The sequence below is a fragment of the Micropterus salmoides genome, unplaced genomic scaffold (genome assembly GCF_014851395.1).
Source record: "Micropterus salmoides isolate LMB-PRFRI ecotype aquatic unplaced genomic scaffold, ASM1485139v1 Ms_hic_scaffold_14, whole genome shotgun sequence".
NCBI lineage: Eukaryota > Metazoa > Chordata > Actinopteri > Centrarchiformes > Centrarchidae > Micropterus > Micropterus salmoides.
Window position 1 is genome coordinate 22623107 of NW_024040485.1, and position 22577 is coordinate 22645683.

Here is a 22577-nt window from a genome sequence, read left to right on the forward strand (position 1 = left end):
GAAAAGGCAAAAGAGGCCAAGAGTCTAAATGCTTCACTGCAACCACAGATGGTTTGAAAGATGGTCTGAGCAAATCACACCTCCATGTACATTTTAGCACCTTTAAGTTGCATAGCTGCAAACATGTTGTTTCTCTGACTTGTGAATATAAAAGTGCATACACATTAAATTTGTCCTGCAGTGGCCCTGAGGGTTAAAACACAACAGTTTTTGACAGTTATGACTTTATATTTTATTTTTTAATTTAACTTTATTCAACTTCCTGCCCATCCCCCCACTAACTCAGCTGCTGTCTCACCTCTAACACCTCAAACACCTCCAACCCCACGACTCCCCCTCCTCCTCCTCACTGTCACCCACCCTCCTGTGAGACACCAACCTCCGGCTCTCAGGTTAACAGCTCTCACCGACCTGACTCCTCCTCCTCTCCCCCTCCCCCACCTGTAACCTCTGTGTGCCTCACTGCTGACCAGGTGAGAAGACAGATGAGGAGACTCCACTCCAACAAGGCTGCAGGACCTGACAGGTATCCGTCCTGGCGTGCTCAAAGCCTGTGCCCCCGAGCTATGTGGAGTCCTTCACCGTGTCTTCAACCTGAGTCTGAGTCTCCGTAGGGTCCCTGTGCTGTGGAAGTCATCTTGCCTCGTTCCTGTGCCAAAGACACCACGTCCCAGTGACTCCAAGGACTACATCTTCCTGCTCAACCGCATCTACGCCCACCTGGACAAGCCAGCGAGCACTGTGAGGGTCATGTTTTTTGACTTCTCCAGTGCTTTCAACACCATCCGGCCAGCCCTGCTGGGTAAGAAGCTGACAGCGATACGAGTGGATGCCCCCCTCGTGTCCTGGATTGTTGACTACCTGACTGGCAGATCACAGTATGTGTGCCTGCAACACTGTGTGTTGGACCCCGCAGGGGACGGTCCTCTCTCCCTTCCTCTTCACCATCTACACCACAGACTTCAGCTACCACACAGAGTCCTGTCATCTTCAGAAGTTTTCTGATGACTCTGCTGTGGTTGGATGTATCAGCAAGGGTGACGAGGCTGAGTACAGAGCTGTGGTGTGAACTGAACCATCTGCAGCTCAAACATACTCAAACGTGATTACAAATACCTGGGAGTGCACATGGACAATAAACTGGACTGGGCCAAGAACACCCGAGCCCTCTACAGGAAGGGCCAAAGCCGTCTCTATTTTCTGAGGAGGCTGAGGTCCTTCAACATCTGCAGGACGATGCTGAGGATGTTTTATGAGTCTGTGGTGGCTAGTAATGTCCTGTTTGCTGTTGAATGCTGGGGCAGCAGGTTGAGGGTAGCGGACGCTAACAGACTCAACAAACTGATCTGCAACGCCATTGACGTTGTGGGGGTGGAGCTGGACTCTCTGTCGGTGGTGTCAGAGAGGAGGATGCTCTCCAAACTACATGTCATCTTGGACAATGTCTCCCACCCACTCCATGACTTGCTGCTCAAACACAGGAGCACTTTCAGTGCAAGACTCATTACCCCAAAATGCACCACAGAAAGTCGTTTATATATGTTCATGTTTGTATAGTGATGTTTTTATAGGTCTTGTGAGACCAAAGACAATTTTCCAGCCTTGGCTGGACAATAAAGTGGTATTCTATTCTATTCCTGCCTGTGGCCATCAAACTTTATAACTCCTCCCTTTAAGTGTCTGACACTTAAGTCAGTTATTAAAATTATTAAACTAGACCTCATTACCTATTTTGTGTCCAATATTACCTGTTCAATAATTAATGTGCAATATTCTCTGCTGCTATTTATTCACTTGTCCTTTTTGGTTCACCATAATAATTCTTAATAATGTAAATATTGTACATACCCACACACCTTTATATTTGTCTTTATTTTTTATATTTATACTATTATATTTATATACTCTTTATCCATCTACCTTTGACAAGTGCAACTGTGACAAAAGAATTTCCCCTCGGGGGATTCTGATTCTGGTCTGTCATGGTATTTGCAGCTTTTCTCCTGAGTTTCTTGCATTGTGCATTTCCTTAATATACAAAAGTAGGACCTGACATTTCATGCAACACAGCCGGAATTGCCTAACATTGTGTGTCAATTTAAGCTCCAGGGCCACAAGGTCTCACTGGACATAATCAGAAACCAGCAGAATCCAATTATTGACCCAGAGTATTTAGTCTACTCCAAAGGTGTCTTTAGAGTGACGCGGGATCGGATGTTGTAAAAGAGTAAGGAAGTCTGGATGCAATTTATCCTTCTGTGTGCAAGGCCGTCAGTCTCAAGTAGTTTGTATTGATTTCTCCCTCCACTGTCTGCTTTACCAATCTCTCTCTTGCCCTGGCTGATTTATGAGGAAGCCCGCTTTCCAATTTCCTCCTGTTTTTTCCCCCCCTCATTCATCATCTCTTTTGCCACACTACATCTTCCTTCATCCTAGATGTTCTTCTCACCGCTTGCACAATTCGTCCATTCCAATGCAGTGAGTTGAAAACGAGCGAGCTGAAGGAGGCTATAATAAAGACACTGTTGTAGCAGTGTGGGAAATGAAGGCCTTGTTGACATAATGAAATTCATCTGTCTGGTTTAAAGCCAAGAAAACATGAATTATAATATCAATATTTCATTTTATTTTGCTCTTTTTAATTTGTGCAAATTACCTCCAGATTTCTCCCATTTGGGGCTTTTTTGAATTCAGTCAGAAGCCTTGGAAATAGCTATTTAATCACCCACTGTGTGGACAGAGCAGGGCTGATAAAGTGCTCATTACCCTTCATTTAGGAAACATCCCCTACAGACTTCATATGCCTTTACAGCTGGAGAGTAACTGCTAGGGTTTCAACACTTAAGAATGTAGCCGGGACACCCAGTCAGGATTTGCCACTAAAAGCAGTGCTGCAAACCTACATTTGCTGTCAAAGACTGTGGAAGGAACACGATACAGAGCTTATGCTCCATTACAGGAAATATGAAGTGAGATTCACAAGATGAATATTTATTCTCACAAGTGTGTGATGACTCTTTACTCACCCTCTTAACACAGAATGCAAACAAATATTTGAAAGATGGTCAGTCTTTGAGAAGTGCGTTGAGGCATCTGGCTGTGTTCCAACAACACATCGGCGTCTGGGACCACCAGCTGAGGTGGCTGCCTGCCTGGCAGCATGAAGCAGCAGATGGATGGTCAGGGGCCAGTCGATGCCCTCCCCCCAGGATGGTTACAGTGAATCCTCAGGCCTGTGTGGAGCCTGACAAGCTGAGGGTGGTGGGAATGACTTCCCCTTCCTGGCTCCTGAGCATTGGTGATGATCAGAACCCAAGACAAAGGTGTATTGTCAAAGGACTAATGTGACTTGATATGATCATCCGAGTATTACTTTCCATAAGCGTTGATTTGAGTTGATAAATTAAAGGGGCTTAGGGTTTTTTTTAAGTGGACTTAACTTAGTTCATTATACCTGCACCCTACCTTAAAGTAAAAAATTATCACAAAGCAACAGACACAGTAAACTGGGTCTTTCTCAGGGTAAATGAAAAAAAAGGATCATTACTAAAGTGAACACTGATCATCTACAAGAGGCAGTACACACATTTGTTTCTCTGAGGCTTTATTGTCTATTTTCATGTGAAGACTTAAAGCAATAATTTCCATTGTTTCTCTCCTCTAGCACAACAACAAAGAAAAAGACTTTAACAAGGTCATTGCATGACCAAGAGATATGCTGATCGGTCAGTAACTGAGCTAGGAGATGACTGCTTGACTGAGATCAGAGTAATTTTCTTAAGTATTAACAAATCACTTACCTGCATCGTCCTATCTGCTTCAAGAGCTTTGGCTCTGACAGGTTTTTATCATATATGTACATTCAGACCACAAACACCCCAAAAATTGTTTTTTAAGTGTAAAGGAAGGCTCTTTCCTCAAACTCAATGGCCACTTTGTTTGAGCAGAGTCATTTTCACGTTTCTCTCAATCTAAACTGTTCTGAATTGACAAAAATAAAAAATGCAACCCTCTTCCTCCGACCCATCATGTTGCTTAATATCTTGTTTAAATTGTTTCCACAGTATGTTGCCTTTTTATATAAAACATATTTTGGTATTTTTGTTTAACTACATGAAAACATTAGAAAACAATTACAACAAAAACACAAAACTCCCCTAAATCTCCTCTCCGGAGAAACATATCCAGCGCATTGCATTAGGAGTCCTCGAAGAAGTCCACTGAATAATTTGTCCCCCATCTCCTGTTAAGGGGATTATGTTGAAAGATGGGATGGCAGCTTAGATGAGAGGGGCAACCTCTGCAAGAGGTGGACTGAGGACAGTTAGAAGGTCAGAGATGGACGCTGTGATCTGGACTCAGAACCTGAGGTGAGATTTGTGTTTCACCATGTATCTGATAAATGAAAAAGAGAAGGGAGGACAGGTGACTTTGTGCTATTTGAAACATAATTCTGTCGAACTGCTAACAGTAACGCAGTAAACATACAAATGTGTAGACGTGACCATGCACAAGAATAAAGAAAGACCTGTCTAGGGTTTCCCAAAAGCGCAGGAAGACAGGCCGGTCCAGATGGCGCCTGTGGCGGCTCAGCTCCAGGACGGTCACGTCCCACTTCTGCACGTTGGGGTCTGTCTTTGCCTCATCATACTTCAAATGAAAGGCTCGAACTGGAGGGGAAACATGCACGCAAAACATTTCTATACAGATGAATCCCCCCTAACCTGAATTAAACCAATTAACTAATTAAATATCTTTCAAGTGAATTACTGATCTCCAACACACAGCCTAACTAGGCTAACGTTACCATTAAGTAACGAGGCTTACTATTCAGAATGAACACAAGTATCAACGCCAGGGTAAAAATAGGGAAAAAAACAAGACCGTGTAGGATACTCCTATAATTCACTGATTTACTATTGCATGTTTGCTAACACAACTAAAAGAGCGTCAGTCAGCATAATCAAGAATGCAAAGCCAAGAATGCAAAGAACTATGGAGAGGCTGCTCCAAGAACAGCCAGGCCTTTTCACCCAAAACAATAAGCTCACAATCTGATTTACTGCCAAGTAGGTTTTAACTTTAAAACATTTTTCTTTTTAAGATTTTTGCTTTGGAACTATATACAATAAAAGCACATTAAAAGCAACTACTATAACCACAACTGTACACTAACTATGTAATGTCTATTTAGAATAATAAAGCAACAGTCCCCTTTCATAATTCTTTTGTAGTTTATTTTTCCAAAGTGCTTACAAGTTTTATAAGTAGAGAATGTTCTGTAGGCTATATCACAAGCCAGATGTTCCTAGATTTACTTTAAACCATTACTCAGATTGTAACAGAGGTACAAACATTGAAACTATCTTACAGTTGTGGCCTTTCCTCTATTGCTGCTGCTTTGTTGTTGCTGCTGCAGTGGTCTGAGTAACTGGGGCCAGAGAGCTCTGTGGGAGTGAGTGGTTGGCCAGCCGGCACTGCTAACCTCGCGGTTGCTTGTGGAGCTTCTCAAGCTCAAAAACGTTTGAGCACACTTTGGATTTGCCATCAACTTTCGTAAAAATGCCAATATTCAAGATCTATACAGTTTATTTCTTGCCTCAAAACCTCTGAAAAGTGTACTTAGTGATGAAATAGCATACAAAACTTGTAAAAACAAAAAACGGTGTGCTGTTAGCCTCTTTCCCTGTCGTTTTCTGCTTCTCGCATGAAAGCTTCTTCTTTGTAAGTAGTTTTACAGTCAAGCAGTCATTGCAGACAGTGCAAGCGATACTGCCCCTCGCATTCCATGTAGTGCATTGCAGTTGGAAATAAACAACCAGAAATGTTCTTAAGAAGAAGATTGCTATCTCTCCCTTAAACAGCCTCTTTGTAATGTCAAGTCAACAATGAAATTTCACAGACGATTTTTTATAATCAATGTCGTCGATTACATCGACTAATCGCTGCAGCCCTACGTCACTCACTTTTGGCGAAAATGTCGACAGGAGATCCATCAGGCAGCAGCCACGGCCAACCTTTGAACTGCCAGGCAGGACCCTGTACAAACACGGCCACCACTCGATCCCTGCAGGGGGAAACATTCACAGGTTGTTGGGAAGAGACAGAGACAGATGTGTTTAACATCACTTTACATGCATTGTGGGTTGACATATAAATAAAGATCCACTATTCTAATATCATGAGGCAAGAATGAGGAACAACCCTGTGAAACACACACACACACCACCACGACATCATGTAAAACCTTGCTCCTATAATGGTGGTGTTAACATAAAAAATACAGCTGAGACAAAATAAAAGAAAGAAACCGCCACCCTCTCACCACAGAAAAATCTAAAATGAACAGACCAAACTACAAACAGGACAGTATTTTGTACCAATTAGATTACAACATTAATGTTAAAATATCAAAAACAAAACTGCAAATAACACAAGCTGCATGTGTGATCCTGATTCATGTTTGTCCCCAATGACACACTAACGACTCAATCTCACAGATGCTGGTGTCAACAGCTGAGCCATCTGAGGATTCATCCAATGGTTAAAGCAAACAACAGGCTGTAAACTTGGACCTGCTCATCCCCACAAGGACAGAATTTTAAGCTGAAAATGATTCAGTTTGAGATCAAATCCTCTGCATACTTAACTGGAAAATAAAGTTGTAGAAAAAATGCCCCGAGTATTTCACAAGACAGGCTCATAGTAAAAGTAAGGTACTAAGTGAGAAATGGTCATATGTTTTGCTATCCCCAGAGCCCCTGCTGATTCTCTCCATATACAGTTCTTGTTTGGTGAAAAAATGTGAATGAACTACTCAAATATTAAAGTGCTCATATTATGCTCATTTGCAGGTCCATAATTTTGCACTACAACAGGTTTACATTGTTGATTTTCAAAAAAACGCCACATTTTTGTCATACTGCACACTGCTGCAACACCTCTTTTCACTCTGTGTGTTGAACAAGGTTATTATCGTTAACGAAGACGAACGAAATAACGGAAACTACATGTGAAAAAACAGTCGTTTACTGAAATAAAAATAAAAACGAGCCTTTACAAAAAACACAACTAAAGCAAACTGTATTGTAGGTTTGCAAAACTAACAATAACTAACAAAAATGAAAGAGTAAATGTCCTTAATTTTTGTTTATTTATTTTATAGGACCTAATAAGCCTACATTCCGAGTGGATATGAAGCCGGTGGAACAGACGTTGCGGGGCAGTTGGTCTGACCGGACTGGCAGTTTAGTGGTGCACACGGTGATCAGCCGATAGGCATCAGTTGGTGAGCCGCGGGTGTAGTATGCTTTTGTCCTCCGCGTGAAGAGCTGGCACGCTGCATGTGTGTTGTCCTGCCATGATTGCTTTATCCATCAAGAGAGGCCAGGGTCAGGGCGGCCACAGAGTAGCAGGTGGTGACCGCTGTTACGAGGAGAGCCCCATGTAACGTTAGGGGGAGGCCAACTTCGTCAGGGAGACCCAGGTAGGGGTCAACTGAGTGGTTGGTGGGATTTGAACATGTTTTTTATTATCTTTTAGACATACTAATACAACAACTTTATAGAGAATTGTTTTGCTTAGTTTGGGTTGCAGGTAGTGAGTCACTGCCTTGGTGATTTTCTTTACCTTGTTTTGTTCTGTTCTGAGGGTCTGACTTGCTCATGCTGCATGTAGGATAAACTTGCCTCTTGCCCACTGACTGTGAGCTCCCCTTGCTCTGGGTTAAAGTGTCTGCTTGTCATTATATTTACTGCATGTCAGCTAGTGTGTGTTTTATGGGCTCATTGATATCTCAGCCAACCTTGTTTTACCTATTTTTTGATTAATAAAGGTTTAGATTTTAATATAACTGCTTTCCAGTCATACTTGCCTTCAGGGTGCTAGGGACCTGTTGTTTGTGGCTCCAAGGGTGGCCTACATTATTTTCCAGTTTCTTAGCCGTCTATTAATTGTACTTCACCTCCATTTATTGTATTTCACCTATTAAACCAAGAATGATAGAGCTAGAGAATGATGTAATGAATTTCTTGGGACCACTTGGTAGTGGGATTAGGGTAGGATGCTCTTTGTGTTTTCTGTATGTAGGTTAGAAATTATACAGCAGTACTTCATTTATTTGTAGTATTTATTTAGACAATGTGTTAGTACTTCAAATATATATTTGCTTAGTGTTTGGGCCCCTATGTACAAGCTTTAGACAACTTTAAAAATGGTGTCCCTTTTCACAAATCTGCATTATTTCTAATGATTGTACTTGATTGTACTAAACTGGACTGAACTAAACTGAACTGAGCTTGGCATTCTGCAGCGAAAAGGACTAAAACTAAAAACTAAAATAAAACTAAGCTTTTTCTAGGGCTGTCCCCAACTAAGGATTTATATAGTCGAATCAGAATCGTCAAGTCCTGCCTATAGTCGACTGATAGTCGAATCATGTGTGTTTTTGTGGACGGAGATTGCGAGCTGAAGCTGTACCTGAGGCTTATTGCTGATCGATCTCTCTCTCGCCATTCACCGGTCTTGTGCAGAGTTTTTGCTGGTAGATCTATGTAAAGTCAGACGTTGAGTACCCCCATATTGCATAAATGGCATGATCCTTGTTTTGCTGCGAAGCTTCCACTGTGAGATTGACACCCAAATCAGGCTCCGCCCATCAAAACATCGAATCTTCGACTATTAGCTTTTTTCAAAGATAAAAAGTGAATTAAAACTGAAATTAAAATCAAAAATTCAAAATGAAATAAAAACTAATGAAAATTCCAAAACTATAATAACCTTGGTGTTTAACGCTCCATTTTAGCTACGGAGTGAAGCATCTCACTATTCGGTCTTTGTTGGGAGTTGCACATGCGCAGTACCTAGTTAAGAACTACTAGCTAATCAGAAGCAGAGTTGGGCGGGTCCTGATAAGCAAGGTAGTGTGATCCAATACAAAGCCACTTCAGCCGGTAACGCCTCGGTTCAGCTGTAAATGTCTTATCCTGAAATACAGGAAGAACTACCTGAACCAGCGTCGCAACCTAGACTGGAGCAAGACGGTAGTGGTAAATTAATAATTTGTAACAAATTTATCTTTTATATGTAACATTTTAACTGTGCACTGTCTCTACATCATAGCAACAACTTTATGTCCATTGACTCACTGGTTCATTTTAATGTCATATTTAGGTATACTTGTGGAAACACACTAGCCCACTATGTGAACATTATGATACGTGTTTCAAAGTGACGCAGATCGTTTACAGAAGTAAAGGCTGGACTAAAATCGAGTTGTGTTCAGGAGCAGTGTTTTCTGAGAGAGATGGTAATTGCCTTTGGGGTAAACTTTTTTTTTTTTTTTTTACTGTGCAAACATAAAAAACACAATGAAGGAGATGGAAACAGCCAAAAAGCATAATATGACCTCTTTAAACAAATTCTCACCAGTCCTGTGGAGCAAGTTTGAGTGGCTGATCAATAACACGGTATGGCACAGTGACACTCAGGGTTGTGCCCCCCGGCTGGATCTGGTCTTTGCGCCTCTGAAGCAGAACCTCATTGTCGCGTTGGATACCCAGCTTCTTTTTCTCTTCTGGGGTAACAAACCTGGCACAACACAAACAAAGTTTAGACTTCCTCATTTCTATTTTGTCAATGTTGCACATGTTTTTACTTGTGTGCACACTTCCTACATGGAACACTGGCCAAGGAGGATGCTAACTTTTAGCCTGGAACATGCAACTTTAGCCTCATGATATCATGTATGTAGCCATCAAGTGCATTTTACAGGGTTATTGTTTTAAAACAAGTTAGCTGAAAACATTCAAATTAAAAAAGGGACAGTAACTTACCCAGCAGAGCTACCATTAATCTATTTAGCTAGCTAGCTGCAGTGGATCAAATCTGGAACAAATAGTTGGCCTTTAAATTGATCAAATCCAGGGTGGCAGCAATAAATTAGAAGCTGCTTTTATTTACCTCTGTCAGAAATCATGGACCCATGCAAATCATTTTGAGTGGTAAATCTGCCATTCTTTTAAATGGCACATGAGCTACAGGTGAGTAAAAAGCTTGACAGACGTTGCCATTTCTGCCGCCAATAACTCACTTAAACAACCCCTTGGTTACTGGCATCAAAGAGGTTGTACGTGATTCATTGAAGCAGGGTTGGTCCTTTCACACAGGTTCTATAATAAGTGTGTCATGCTCAGCTGGGTGACATAATTGATGTTATCACTGTCTGAACCTTATATCATAACTTGAAAAATTTCCTTGAGCTGTTCTGAATGGAAAGAATGTTTTGTTTGTTTTTGACATGTTAAAGGGGTAAAGAAAGATGTTGACTGCTCCACTGTTTTCCACCTGCATAAAAATGTGACCTGTTCTGAACCAACCAACCAACCAAGTTCAACATGTAACACTATCATATCATTTATATAGTACAGACTAGCTAGAGAGAGTAGATTAAGTGTACGTCTCTGTTTATTCTCTTTTCAAAATAACTGTGACTCAATTATTTGCTCAACCCCTCAGCCTGTTTTTATTTTCCATTTAACTCTTAACCCTGATTGTACACTGCACTGTAACTTTTATTAGATTTTAATGGGTATTTTTTCAATTTCCCTATGTTGCTTTTAAACTTTTTTTATATTTCCCTGTTGCTTTTATGTTTTATGTAAAGCACTTTGAATTACCTTGTTGTTGAAATGTGCTATACAAATAAAGCCTCTTCTTTTAAATGGACTGCATTGTAGAGATGCAGCTTTTTTATAGATGCTAAACACAATTACTTAATTTTGTTCCCAACTTTAATTTGTTTTTTGACTCCACATGAGAGTTGTCTGCTTGTGCCGTTTTGTCTTTGCTCTTCTCACTGGTTTGAAGGTCTGTGTTAAACTTCAAAAAACCTGAAATTTGCTCGTTGCTCAATTAGTCATATATATTTAATGTTGTAGAGAAACAATTAAGACATGAAAGTTTTCAGGCGCTTTAAGAGCTCAGTATCTCTTTCAGTTACAATAAGGAGAAAGACTAGTGTCTGTACTTGCATGTAGCTTTCCAAACATAACTCATTCGTGGCCACACAAGCAAACAGTGTTACAGAACATTTATTCTCCCCACAACTGGCTGAAGTTTGCATAGCAGGATAATATCTGCCCTTAAATTCATTCTCAGCACTACACCATGGAAGTAGTTTTATTTCTGTATATAATTTATATATTGTATTTCTGTATATAATTGGGTGTGCCACAGAGATAAATTTTGGACTGTATCCTGTTCAGCATTTTATACAAATAGTGTCTTCCCTGACAGTGGAGCAGTCAACATCTTTCTTTACCCCTTTAACATGTCAAAAACAAACAAAAACAAAACAACTTCTTTGAATGGTTTCAACATACAAAAAAGAACAAAAGAGCAACACTTACTTTAGATCCTGCAGAAGATCCTTAGCATTGAGCATTGTGATGAGTGATGTGGTGGCAGCGGGGATGATGACGATAGGTGTCCGTGACCCTGGTTGACAAAGTCATTATGAAAAGGTATTAAAAACAGGTAGAGTCAAATAGAGGCATATATCTGACAGAATGGTCAGCCAGAACAGACATTAGATAAATACTCTATATTGTACTTTTATATGACTAAGGGAAAGTACTGTACCTTTTTTCTGATTTGGTGGAGGTCTGGCTTGTGAAACTACAGAGAAATAAAGACAGTGGGGGGGGGGGGGGGGGGGACTGATGTACACATTACATTTCACAAAGCAGGCAAAATAGTGATACAAATGATCATCATTGAAACGGCTCTGGTGTTTGCCCAAATGAAATGATTGGCTGCTAATTGTCTGGCCTACCTACCTACCTGCAAGGTTGCCTACCCCAGCTTTAAGTATCAACTACTTTTAAATAGGGATGTAACAAGACACTTAGCTCACAATACGAAACACAATATTCACAACATTTTAAATACCATTTTCAAGAAATCTTTTACGCTGAATTATATGAAAATTTTAAGCATTAAACTGTAAATTTCCTGCATTCTGGTGAATTTATCTATGGTCTATGGTTTTCCCCTGTGACAGAAATTTGATTGTGGCATAACAGCATGTGGAAAATGTTAATTGAGCTTGAGCTTTTAACCTGATGAGAAATCTCGTAATGTTTTGATCTCATCACAGCCCTACTTTTAAATTAGCCCTATTGGGCTGAAGGGCTCCACTAACTACTAAAGTGCAATTTCAAAATATTAAACTGTTATGCTGGAGGCTTAACTGAACAATTCCTCACAAATTATTTACTGCAGGTAACTCCTCTAAAACACTAAAACAAAATCAAAAGACACACAAGAGCTCTAGGCTGCATGGTGTTAATGCCTGCATTCCGCCTTTTTTTTTAACCTTCTTCTATTAATCTATAGGACTGCGGTAGGACTAATGTGTCATAGTCAACCAGTCATGCCGTCACTCACAACAAACAGACTCTGCTGCTCTGGTCACCCTCTCACATATTTGCCAAAAATCTACAGGGTCCTTTTTTTTGTTGAGGAGTGAAATACACGTGATTCTGCTAACCGAACAAAAGTCCCTTTCAGTTTCATTCAGGAATCATGTGAATATGTTCTATGGTATTCCAGACAGTTTTTGCTCAAGGCCAAGTGAATTTCCTTTTTGTCTTTCTCTGCGGGTGATCAAAAGCTTGCCAAAAATATCAAGGGTAGAAAAACTAAATGCAACTGCTATTTGTTATTTTAACTGTCATTTTGTTTTACATTTAAAGCCTCTATTAAGGTTTTCAAACAAAGCACATTAACACATACACAAAAATCCTCAAGTCAGATTAAATTTGTTTTTTTTGTTAAGTAAAGGCATACTGAGTAGGATTTGTCGGTTGGTGTTTGTAAACAAACACAAACAAAATTCAAAATCCCCCCCCCCCCCCCCTCCCCCCTTCTCACTTCTCACTTCCCACTTCCCCACTCTAATACAGAAAAACTATGAACTCCAATACAGGGCGTTTTCATTACAACTTAGAGGGGATGACAAACATGGAATTTTCAAGGTATGATCAATGTAAAATTTGCTAGCTGGCTAGCATAAACCAACAAAACCCTTCAAAAAGTGTGTGAATTATTTCAAAAGCAGAGTCTGCTTCTATTGAATATATATTTTCAATGACAATTTATTTAGAAATTATTTATTTTTGTGGACAACTTGATGCTTTCCTGAAGATGGAGGGGATGTGGATATTATGACTATTATTACCACTAACCTGGACGAGGGACAGGCTGCAGCGCTGGGGTCTGGGCCTTCCGGGCAGATGCTCCTTCCTGGAAAACACAACACACCAGGGTTAAATTCCTAAACATGCTGTGTCTAAATGTTACCATTTATGTTGTTGAGCATGTGAACTGAAAAGCCTAACCCACTGAATGGTAATTGTTCTGACAGCTCAACAATGCTCATTAAGACTTTGATGCACTTTCTATTATTAAAAGTAAAAAAAATTTACAGTGTATTTAAAAGCTGTGACAGTTTTTCCACATTAACTATAAAACTCTCCTTGGAAAACATGGTCCTTCGCTGCTATCCGCTCATCCTCTACTCGCTCCAGGTCACAACTCATTCCCCTGTGGAGAAGTAAGAGAGCGTGCACGCGCGTGCGTGCAAGATAGGGGTGTAATGATACACCACCATTCGATTCAGACCTTGATTTCTGAGCCACAGACAGGTGTGTGTGAGAGTGTGGGGAGAAAAGCAGATTCAAGTAAATTAAAACTAAACTAAGGTGAAAAATTACCTTCAATAACCTCCACCGGCCGCAGCCACCGCCAGCACTCTTAATGAGAGCTCAATAGTTCAATGAGCGGGTGTGTTGCGGTTCTGTTTCTCGGATGCGCGACATGAGACCGAGGACTTGTGTTGCGATTTCAGCCTTGGTTTCAGAACCGTTACAGCTTTAACACTAGGGCTCACAGTCTAGCAGCAATCCATTGTCTAGTGACATTCCCACAGGCTGGAGCTCACACTTTGACGGGAGTGATGGAAACATGCAGACTAGAATGCTCAACAGCCCATACCATCCCAGAATTATGAAGTAACAAAAGAACAGTTGTGTCATAAGATGTATTATGACTTTTATTCATTTATGACATACCACTTATTCAACTGATAAATTTATATAAAGGCTGAGAATTGTTCTGAACCCAAAGCAAATATTAAAGCTGTATGCAGCGTTGGGCGGGCCCTCAAACGTTTAGTGCGATGGGGTGTGACGCTGCCTCGGTGCATATTCTGGAGCTCTGCCGGTGCGGCTGTGAATTTGCTACACGGTTCGGACGCTGCATGAAGGTATTATGTGTCACTTCCTGTGTTCCCTTTGTGGCGCTACATAGCACTTGGTGCTATGAATATAAAATCGGTATAGGCGCGTAGATGTGTTCAGGACAGTTATCAAGAAGTTACAGTTTGGTGCAGATGTGAGCATGTACAGTGAAGTTATAACAACTTCCTGTGTCATGGCGAAGAGTTGATCTTGGACGCCACGCCACGGACACGCCCATTGACAAAAACTCACAGTAAGCACAACTTTTCATCGTCAATGCCTTTAGAAGTCACAGCAGAAATTTGAAGTCGATCAGATTAAACGCCTAGGAGGAGTTGGTTAAAGTACGGAGTGTGTAAATCATCCAAAAATGACCATTAAATCCAAAATGGCTGACTTCCTGTTGAGTTTAGGATATGGGTTCTTGAGGCTTTTTTGTGCGTCTGGACATGATACATGTCCCCAGAAAAGTTCGTGCATGTAGGTTGAACGTGGACGAGGAGCTAATTTCTTCCAATTATCTAGGTGGCGTTAGCGAGTCATTTTGGCACGCCCATGCGCGAAACCCATAAAATACGAAATTTTTCACCACTTCTGACATGTGTGCAAAGTTTGGTGATCTTCCCTTGGACTCAAAAAATATGCTCCGACTCAAAAAGGGGGGGGGGGGGGGGGGGGAATCTGGTATCTGTGGCTGTTGCAGGACTGTAATAACCACCTATCTGCCTACCCGTGAGCACTCCGCCTGTGCACTCACTGCACATGAAAACCTGTTACCTTTAAAAGTGTAAAAATGTTTGGGTAGGTTGGGTCAAAGCTGACATCTGCATATTGCCAGCACTTTTACAATATAATAAATGAATTATAATCACCAAGGTCTCTTGATGATTACCGAATGTATTTTCTCCCTTCCCATCCTACTAGCTGCATGGCAGGGTCTATCAGCAGCAGTGCAGGATCAATGTCAGTTACAGATTAAACGCTTGTCTGCAGCTCAGCAGCTGCTTGAGCACGGGGATACTAGACTTTGCATCAAGAGATGCACTGCACCACAGTACAGCTCTACAATTCAGTATTTAATGGGGCTGGAACAATTCTGAAACAGAGACCGAAACAGCGACACACCCGCTCCCTAAACTGTAACAGTGCAACTGTGGCGGCAGCGGCCAGAGGTGGTATCGGTGTATAACGTATTTATATTTCTAGGAAGTTACCATTCTCCACCTTATTTTAATGTTTACTCACTACTTAAATCTGCTTTCTCTTCACTTCCCTTTCCCCCATACACGATCTCTCAATGTAAACACACTGGCTTGCCTCTTTCCGTCTCTCTCTCCCTGTATGTCTGTGCTCTGCTGACTTTCTTATCAGCAGAGCTTGTGTGTTCACGATCGCGCTTGTAAAATGTCCTCCGTGTCTGCATAATAACAGATAACATCTCTCTCCGTTTCACTACAAAATGCTAAAATGGGTTGGCAAATATACTTTGGCAGCTGTTAAAATACCTGGCAGCCATAAAATCAATGCAAAAATTCTGTATATCCAATACTTCTGTACATTAAAGCAGTTCTGCTAGTAAATCCAAAACATGTACAATATTTTCTACTAGACAGTTGTGCTTACTTTTACAGTCCTACAATCATGGATGAAGTAGATATCAGCAATTTAATGGGTTTAATATGCAGTGGTTAGAAAAACTGAGGCAAGGTACTGGGTATTATTATATTTCTATTAGCAGCAAAGTATTGTGAAATATAGTCATAATGTGTCAACACTTTGTCAAGCAGACACAAGTAGATCAGATAAGAGAGCCACCTTTCAGTTTACATGTGAACCACAACCCTCATCATTCCCTTAGTCTGTCAGTTTATAAAGAGATGACACTCAAGTATGTATAGAGTGTTTTATCATTTTGTGTTCTAACTTGCCTGCACCGGGAACTCAAAGGTGACCACAATGCATCTGAAAGGATCATGGCCGCCCAGGAGCACAAGCAAAAACAAGCACCCCTCTTCTCATGCCCTCCTTGGGTTTAAAAAATATTGCTCCCACTCATACTGGGTAGAATTAAAATACCAGAATATGAAAATTCAGGCATTGCAGACCACCATGGCTGAATGAGCAGAAGAATTGTTATAATTACCTGTGTTACAATCATAATCCTGTACAAGAGACTGGCATGAAACCTGAAGTTTGCCTTATAAGATTGAAACACGGCAATCAGTAAGTGCCGCCAACATGAAGGCTTTTCTCTCCTCTCCTCTTACTTTACATGCGTGCCAAACTGAGAAAATGCCTTATTCCTCTTTCTGGAGAGTGGGTGTGAATACAAATAGGTCAGCAGCAGCAGCAGCAGCAGAACCCCCCCCCCCCCAAATCAGTGCAGGCAGCAACAGCAGCAGAGACGGCGTGACGTTGTGGGAGAGCGTACTGCCACCAAGCCTGGAGCTGCCTTTCAGAACGAACACAACTCACAGCGCTGCTCCCTGTTCATCTTCCTCCTCCCCCGCTGCTTTCACCCCTCTAGCACTCTCACAGACAACACAACGGCAGCACAGAGCAGAGTGTGAGGAGCTGCTGAATGAGGAGGGTGAGAGGCGGAAAGTGTAAAGGGGAAAAAAAGGGACAGAGGCACACAGGGGGGAGGGAAGTTAACACGAGAACATGTGAATCAAAGGGGAAGAGCGAGAGGAAACAGGGATCAGCATGGAAATGGACGAAAAGCTGAACAAACAGAGATGTAAGGCTTTTGCATCATCCGGAGAAGATCCCCATCTATCCACTGCTGCTTTGATATACGACAAGCGAGGATGGCAAAAGAGCCTGGGCTGCAACTAACTGTCAACTACTGACCCTTTCTCCCTTCGGCCAAAGACAACAGCAGCGCAGCACTGTTAGCATCAAGCCTCTGGGGACAATGCGCCAAGACAGATGGAGAGACCGCAACACTGGAGCTCTGACACATGTTCTGCCTGTGCACGCATGCATGTCGTAGACAGCTATGAGTTGCTTCAAGCGGACTAATTTTCCCAGTATTTCTGAGTACAGCCACATGTAGGTTGGATTTAAAGAAGAAGGATTTGTCAATCGTTGTAAAGGATTGTAATTCATCACATTCAGAAACGATCGATGCCAGAAATTAAAAAGTACTTAGATTAAAACAGGTGAGTTTATGCTATGAATGCTTAAAATGCTACGCTATGCTGAATAAATTCATGCTGCAAAAATACATCAGATGTAAGGTGTACCGTACAGGATGTGAAGGGTGTGCCTTTATCCGTTTCTATTTCTGTTCAGAAACCACAGTAGTCTTTTCAGTTCTTCTATGAGCTTTCACAAACACCTCTTTGTCTTGTCGGGGTCCGTAGGGTAGTGTGTAATTCAGTAATAACTGAGAGAACACACTCCACTTCAGGGTGCCAGCAGCCCTGAAACATAGGCTGTTCCTCTTTAACAATACCTCATCTGGATACTGTTCAAAAGCAATGTAGAGTTGAGACAACAAAAACCATTCTGTTCATTCTTGTTCCCAAAGCAATACAAATTATTCCTTCAAACAAATACAGATTACAAGTATACTTTCTAGTCAGCTAGTTTATTTCCTATTAAGTGAGATTTATTCTATTCTATTTTTCTAGTGATTACAGTGATCGGGTTAAGCTAACTTTTGGCTAAAATAATTTTAAAAAATTATTTAAAAAACCCACTGTAATGAATTATGCTAGCTAGCTGGCTCGTTTGTTAATAGTCTGTCTTTAAAATGATAGATGAATACACCCTGTTTATTAAACTCCGTACATTGACTGGGAGGTGATTCCAGCTCTCTGTGACAGGTATCCGACCGTCTGATACCTGTCACAGAGAGCTTCATTAAATAGCAAGGAAGCAGAATCCAGAATCCCAAATCCATTATACAATTATTTACTTTACTTATTCTAACACCAGAAGAGGAAGAGAATTGAGACAGCTGGAGTGCAGCCCAAGTGTCAGTGTGAGTTTCCCACCAATGCGTTACTTTCACAGCCAGCACGTGGTGTAAGCAGCAAATGTAATTGTGCTCATAGAGAGCGCTTTGCTGGCATATTACTATTGGCATCAGAAAGTGACTGCTTACTGACCAACAAAAACCTGTTCCAAAATCAATGGCACTGTATTTTTCTGATATTTAAAGGGTGCATTATTCTGATGGCAAGATGCTCCCCATTAAGAGAGACACTGTGTGCATTTACGCATAAGGCACAGCAACGTCACTTCATTGATTATTTGATTCAACCGACAGGATAGATCAAGATGCACTGACATCAGCCTCTCTAATCATTAAAGTAAATCATTAAACAAAACCTGGAAGATAGAGATGTGACTCACTACCAGTTCATTATAGTTAATAATGCAGTGAGGATTTCAACGTTTCACAGAGGAGACGGGCGTATATAACGCCTATAGAGCCGCACCATTTCTCACTGTCTGCAATGTAGTTCTTACACTTCACTGATACACCACAGAACTGTAGAGTGACAAAGTTTATATAACACATCAACACTTCCGTCATAATCACACACTCCCTCTCACTCGTCCACATGAGCTCTCTTTCTCTCTGCTGCGATTCTGCATCACACTTATACTGAATTATGTTTATAATGAGCCATTAATCCACATTTTAAAAAGCAATGCCCCAGGTACAGGCGCACCTGGCTTTTAAAAAGTAATGGGATACCATTTGGTTTGATTCATGTTACGCCCAGAACACACCTATAAATGATTAAGAGACAAAGTACAACGATTATCCGTGTTCGTCACAAAGAGTTATATCTTTCACATACATGTGGTTATTTCCTCTGTTGTCACTTTAAACTACATCTTTAGTGAGACTAATGTCTCACTTGCACTGCATAGTATGGCACGGCTCGATTCAATTCTCTTTTTTGGTTTTCTGCACTCTAATGTACGATTTCCGCAACTCGTTCTCCAAAACAAAGTTGGTCTCCTTGCCTACATTGAGGGGTTTACTATCTGCATTGGAAAATGAAATTGAGAAAAGTACCAAAGGTTAGTCGGACCGAGCTGTGCCGTACCATGCAGTGGAAATTAGGTTTGTGTGACATGTGTCTGTTATTGCTCAAATACAGTATATCCTCTCTTCTGTTTTCTAGGCAATCACTAGATATGAAACATCAGGGCAGCTTGTCAGACAACAACAAAATGATGAGATATCAATATTGGGTTCCTTAAGCGACTCATCAGATACACTTCACTGCCTCCAGGGATCAAGGCCTGGTCAGAAGCTGCTGACAATTGGCCTTACAAATGTGACTGAGCGAATTAATCAAACCATGAAGTGGAGACGACGCCACTGCTGTACACATACAGCTAAACTTATCTATCTCCTCTCACTGTTGGGAGTACTGGTCTTCCTGGTTCAACAGGTGTGGCTGCCTAGGCTCACAGGTATGCCATGGAGGCGAGGCAATCCTGTGGTGTACGGAGGTGGAGAACTTCATACCACCAAAGTCAAATCGAACATGAGCGCCCAACAATCAGTGTGGAGGTTTGTCAATCCTCAGCCGACTTTCAATGCTGATGCTAACATCAGCTCCCATGAAAAGGAAGGTGCCCCCTCTCCTCGGGAAGACCCAAGTTTTGAGCACACTTTGGCAGCCACTGTACAGGGAGAACTTGGCAGCACTATAACCCATGGGCCTTTTACTTATATCATCAACGAGCCAGACAAATGTGCCGAGAGCAGACCTGCGCCATTTCTGGTGTTGTTGATAGCCACTGAGGCTCGGCAGGTAGAGGCAAGAAATGCAATACGGCAGACATGGGGGAATGAGAGTGTGGCTCCAGGTCTGGGATTCATCCGACTATTTCTGCTGGGGGAAAATGAGGGAGAGCTGGGACTTCTGCAGCAGAGGATGCTAGAAGCAGAGAGCCGGAGGCATCATGATATCATTCAACAGGGGTTTATGGATTCCTACAAAAACCTGACCATTAAGACATTGATGGGAATGAACTGGGTGGCAATTCACTGCCCACGAGCCAGCTATGTCATGAAGACGGACAGCGACATGTTCGTCAACACAGAGTACCTCATTAACAAGTTGCTCAGGCCAGAAATGAAGCCTAAAAAAAACTACTTCACAGGCAATAACATGAGAGGCTTTGCGCCAAACCGAAATAAAAACAGCAAGTGGTACATGCCGCCTGAATTGTATCCAAGTGATAAGTATCCAACCTTCTGCTCTGGGACTGGTTACGTCTTCTCTGGAGACTTGGCAACAAAAATCTATCGAGCATCGCTAAGTATCAGTCACCTGCATCTGGAGGATGTGTACGTGGGAATATGCCTGGCCAAGCTCCGGATCGAGCCCACTCCTCCACCCAATGCATTCCTATTCAACCACTGGCGGGTATCTTACTCCAGCTGCAAGTACAGCCAGTTGATAACATCACATGGGTTTCATCCCAATGAACTACTTAAATACTGGCATCACCTGCAGAGCAACAAACGTAACGCCTGTATAAACACATTGAAAGCGAGAATAGGCAGGACACACTAAAACAGAATGAACGGAGACAAAACCAGCTCAACAACTGAGAAGTTCGCATTCTCTTTTTACAAGCGCTTTGTTAGATACAAATAATGATTTATATTTCACCACATTCTCTGAGAACTCAAAAGAAATTCTGCATAGATGTTGTTTTGATTAAGTGCTCTAAAATGATGCCAATTTTGTACAAAATAGTTTGAATGTGTGAGTCAAGCCACTGGAGAGTTTTTTTTTTACAAAATATGCTGTGTTACAAAAGCTACTTTTTGGATTAATGTAAGATCTACTGTATGTGTTTTATATATGCAGCGTCAACAGGGTACAGTACCAATAAACATTTCCACATGTGTTTCAAATAGTTAGTGAAGAGAGACTGAGACTGTTGCAGATTGACAAATGTGGGACAAGCCCCATTGTTATGTACCATAATACAATATATGCTTTTATGAAAATTACACTTGGGAAAAGTACATTTGAGGACATAGGGCCGGATTTACTAGCATCCCGAATAATGAGTACTAAATTGTGTGTGCATTCTAAAATAATGCACGTGCAATTGTAGTATCTGTTATGGGTGATTAACTAACAATTATTGCGTAGGTGACAACAGGCGTAAACACAATGGAGGTGGCAGTATTTAAATGAGGGTTTTGCGCGTTTTAATGGTTTCCGCCATGGCGAATCAGGTCGGAAAGCAGCCTCCACTTGGTTTGTTTCATTCAGTGTGTCCCTAGTATGTGGAAATTGTATGTACCTTCCCATCCTTTGTAAGATTGCACTAAGTACTTGGCACAGCACACCTGAAAAACTGCTTTGGGAAACTCCAGCAGAAACAGATACAGTATGCTGCAATGACCCACATGGAGGAAAGACCAGCAGACCGTGATCTCCTGGCCCTGTACGCCTCATTCCCTCTCAGATACCTACAATCGGTTGTGTCATTATTACGACCAGCGTGCTGTGAACAGTTGGTGATCGTTCCCTCTGGCTGGATGAATTGTACGCACTACTGCAGCCGTGGGCTCGCCGCAGCGAGCAAAGAAGTCAGGTCGAAATGAAATATGCTTTATTGGCATTAATGTTAATACAACAGTATCGCCAAAGCTAAAGGAAAATAAAAATAAATAAATAAATTCTATTCATATAGTTCATCGAATACATAAAAGAAAAATAATTTTTTTTCTATATATTGGATATACAATAATATTGTCTAATATTGCAAATTTATCTACGTCTTCTTTCATTATAGCTGTGTCTCCTTCTCGCAACGACAACAGCAGCCATCTCTGCGCAATAGTTGTTGTTTTTCACCTTCCTTTCAAACGTAAGACAGATGCTGTTACACTTACATTAAATTGCTTTTAGGCTTGTTAGATCACATTGCGTATAATAAATAAAAGGTATTTGCATGTTACCCTCCCATTACTTTGCACAATAAAATTGAAACACCCCAAATTGCATATTCATTAAGGCAAAAGTAGCAAATGAACAACAACAGGTGCTATCTTGCACTTTTGAAAGATGTCATTCTCCATGTACACTGTTAGTAGACCTACTTATGTGTTAATTTGCTGGAGATCTCAAGTTTGCATACGTTTTTGCAAACCTTTCAGTAAGTCTGGCCCTTAATGTAGCAGAAAAGGTTACCCTTATTACTTCAGTGGAGGTACTGTCTCCTGATTCTCTTTGAGATGGTAAAATGGAAAATTATTTAACTACTTGAAAAACA

At 41.3% G+C, this 22577-nt stretch overlaps 2 protein-coding genes across 2 annotated transcripts in view; one reads left to right on the forward strand and one right to left on the reverse strand.

Moving 5' to 3' along the window:
• Positions 1-3587: 3587 nt before the first annotated feature.
• Positions 3588-22577, reverse strand: part of cdc73 (cell division cycle 73, Paf1/RNA polymerase II complex component, homolog (S. cerevisiae)) — a 30137-nt gene continuing 11147 nt past the window's right edge. Inside the window, exons 11-17 of the mRNA XM_038718483.1 lie at positions 13248-13305; positions 11641-11676; positions 11409-11496; positions 9427-9588; positions 5967-6067; positions 4529-4670; positions 3588-4395 (exon numbers count right to left, since the gene is read on the reverse strand). Of these exons, the coding sequence (XP_038574411.1) occupies positions 4359-4395; positions 4529-4670; positions 5967-6067; positions 9427-9588; positions 11409-11496; positions 11641-11676; positions 13248-13305 (624 nt within the window). The 3' untranslated portion in view covers positions 3588-4358. The remainder of the gene's footprint in view (positions 4396-4528; positions 4671-5966; positions 6068-9426; positions 9589-11408; positions 11497-11640; positions 11677-13247; positions 13306-22577) is intronic.
• On the forward strand, positions 16459-22298 carry LOC119902349 (beta-1,3-galactosyltransferase 2-like). Its single transcript, XM_038718484.1, has 2 exons — positions 16459-17464; positions 19451-22298. Exon 2 carries the CDS (start codon positions 19631-19633, stop codon positions 20855-20857), a length of 1227 nt encoding a protein of 408 aa, XP_038574412.1. The 5' UTR covers positions 16459-17464; positions 19451-19630; the 3' UTR covers positions 20858-22298.

Excerpts from the sequence above, each read along its gene's own strand:
- LOC119902349 (XM_038718484.1), top strand. The coding sequence starts at position 19,631 with ATGAAGTGGAGACGACGCCACTGCTGTACACATACAGCTAAACTTATC.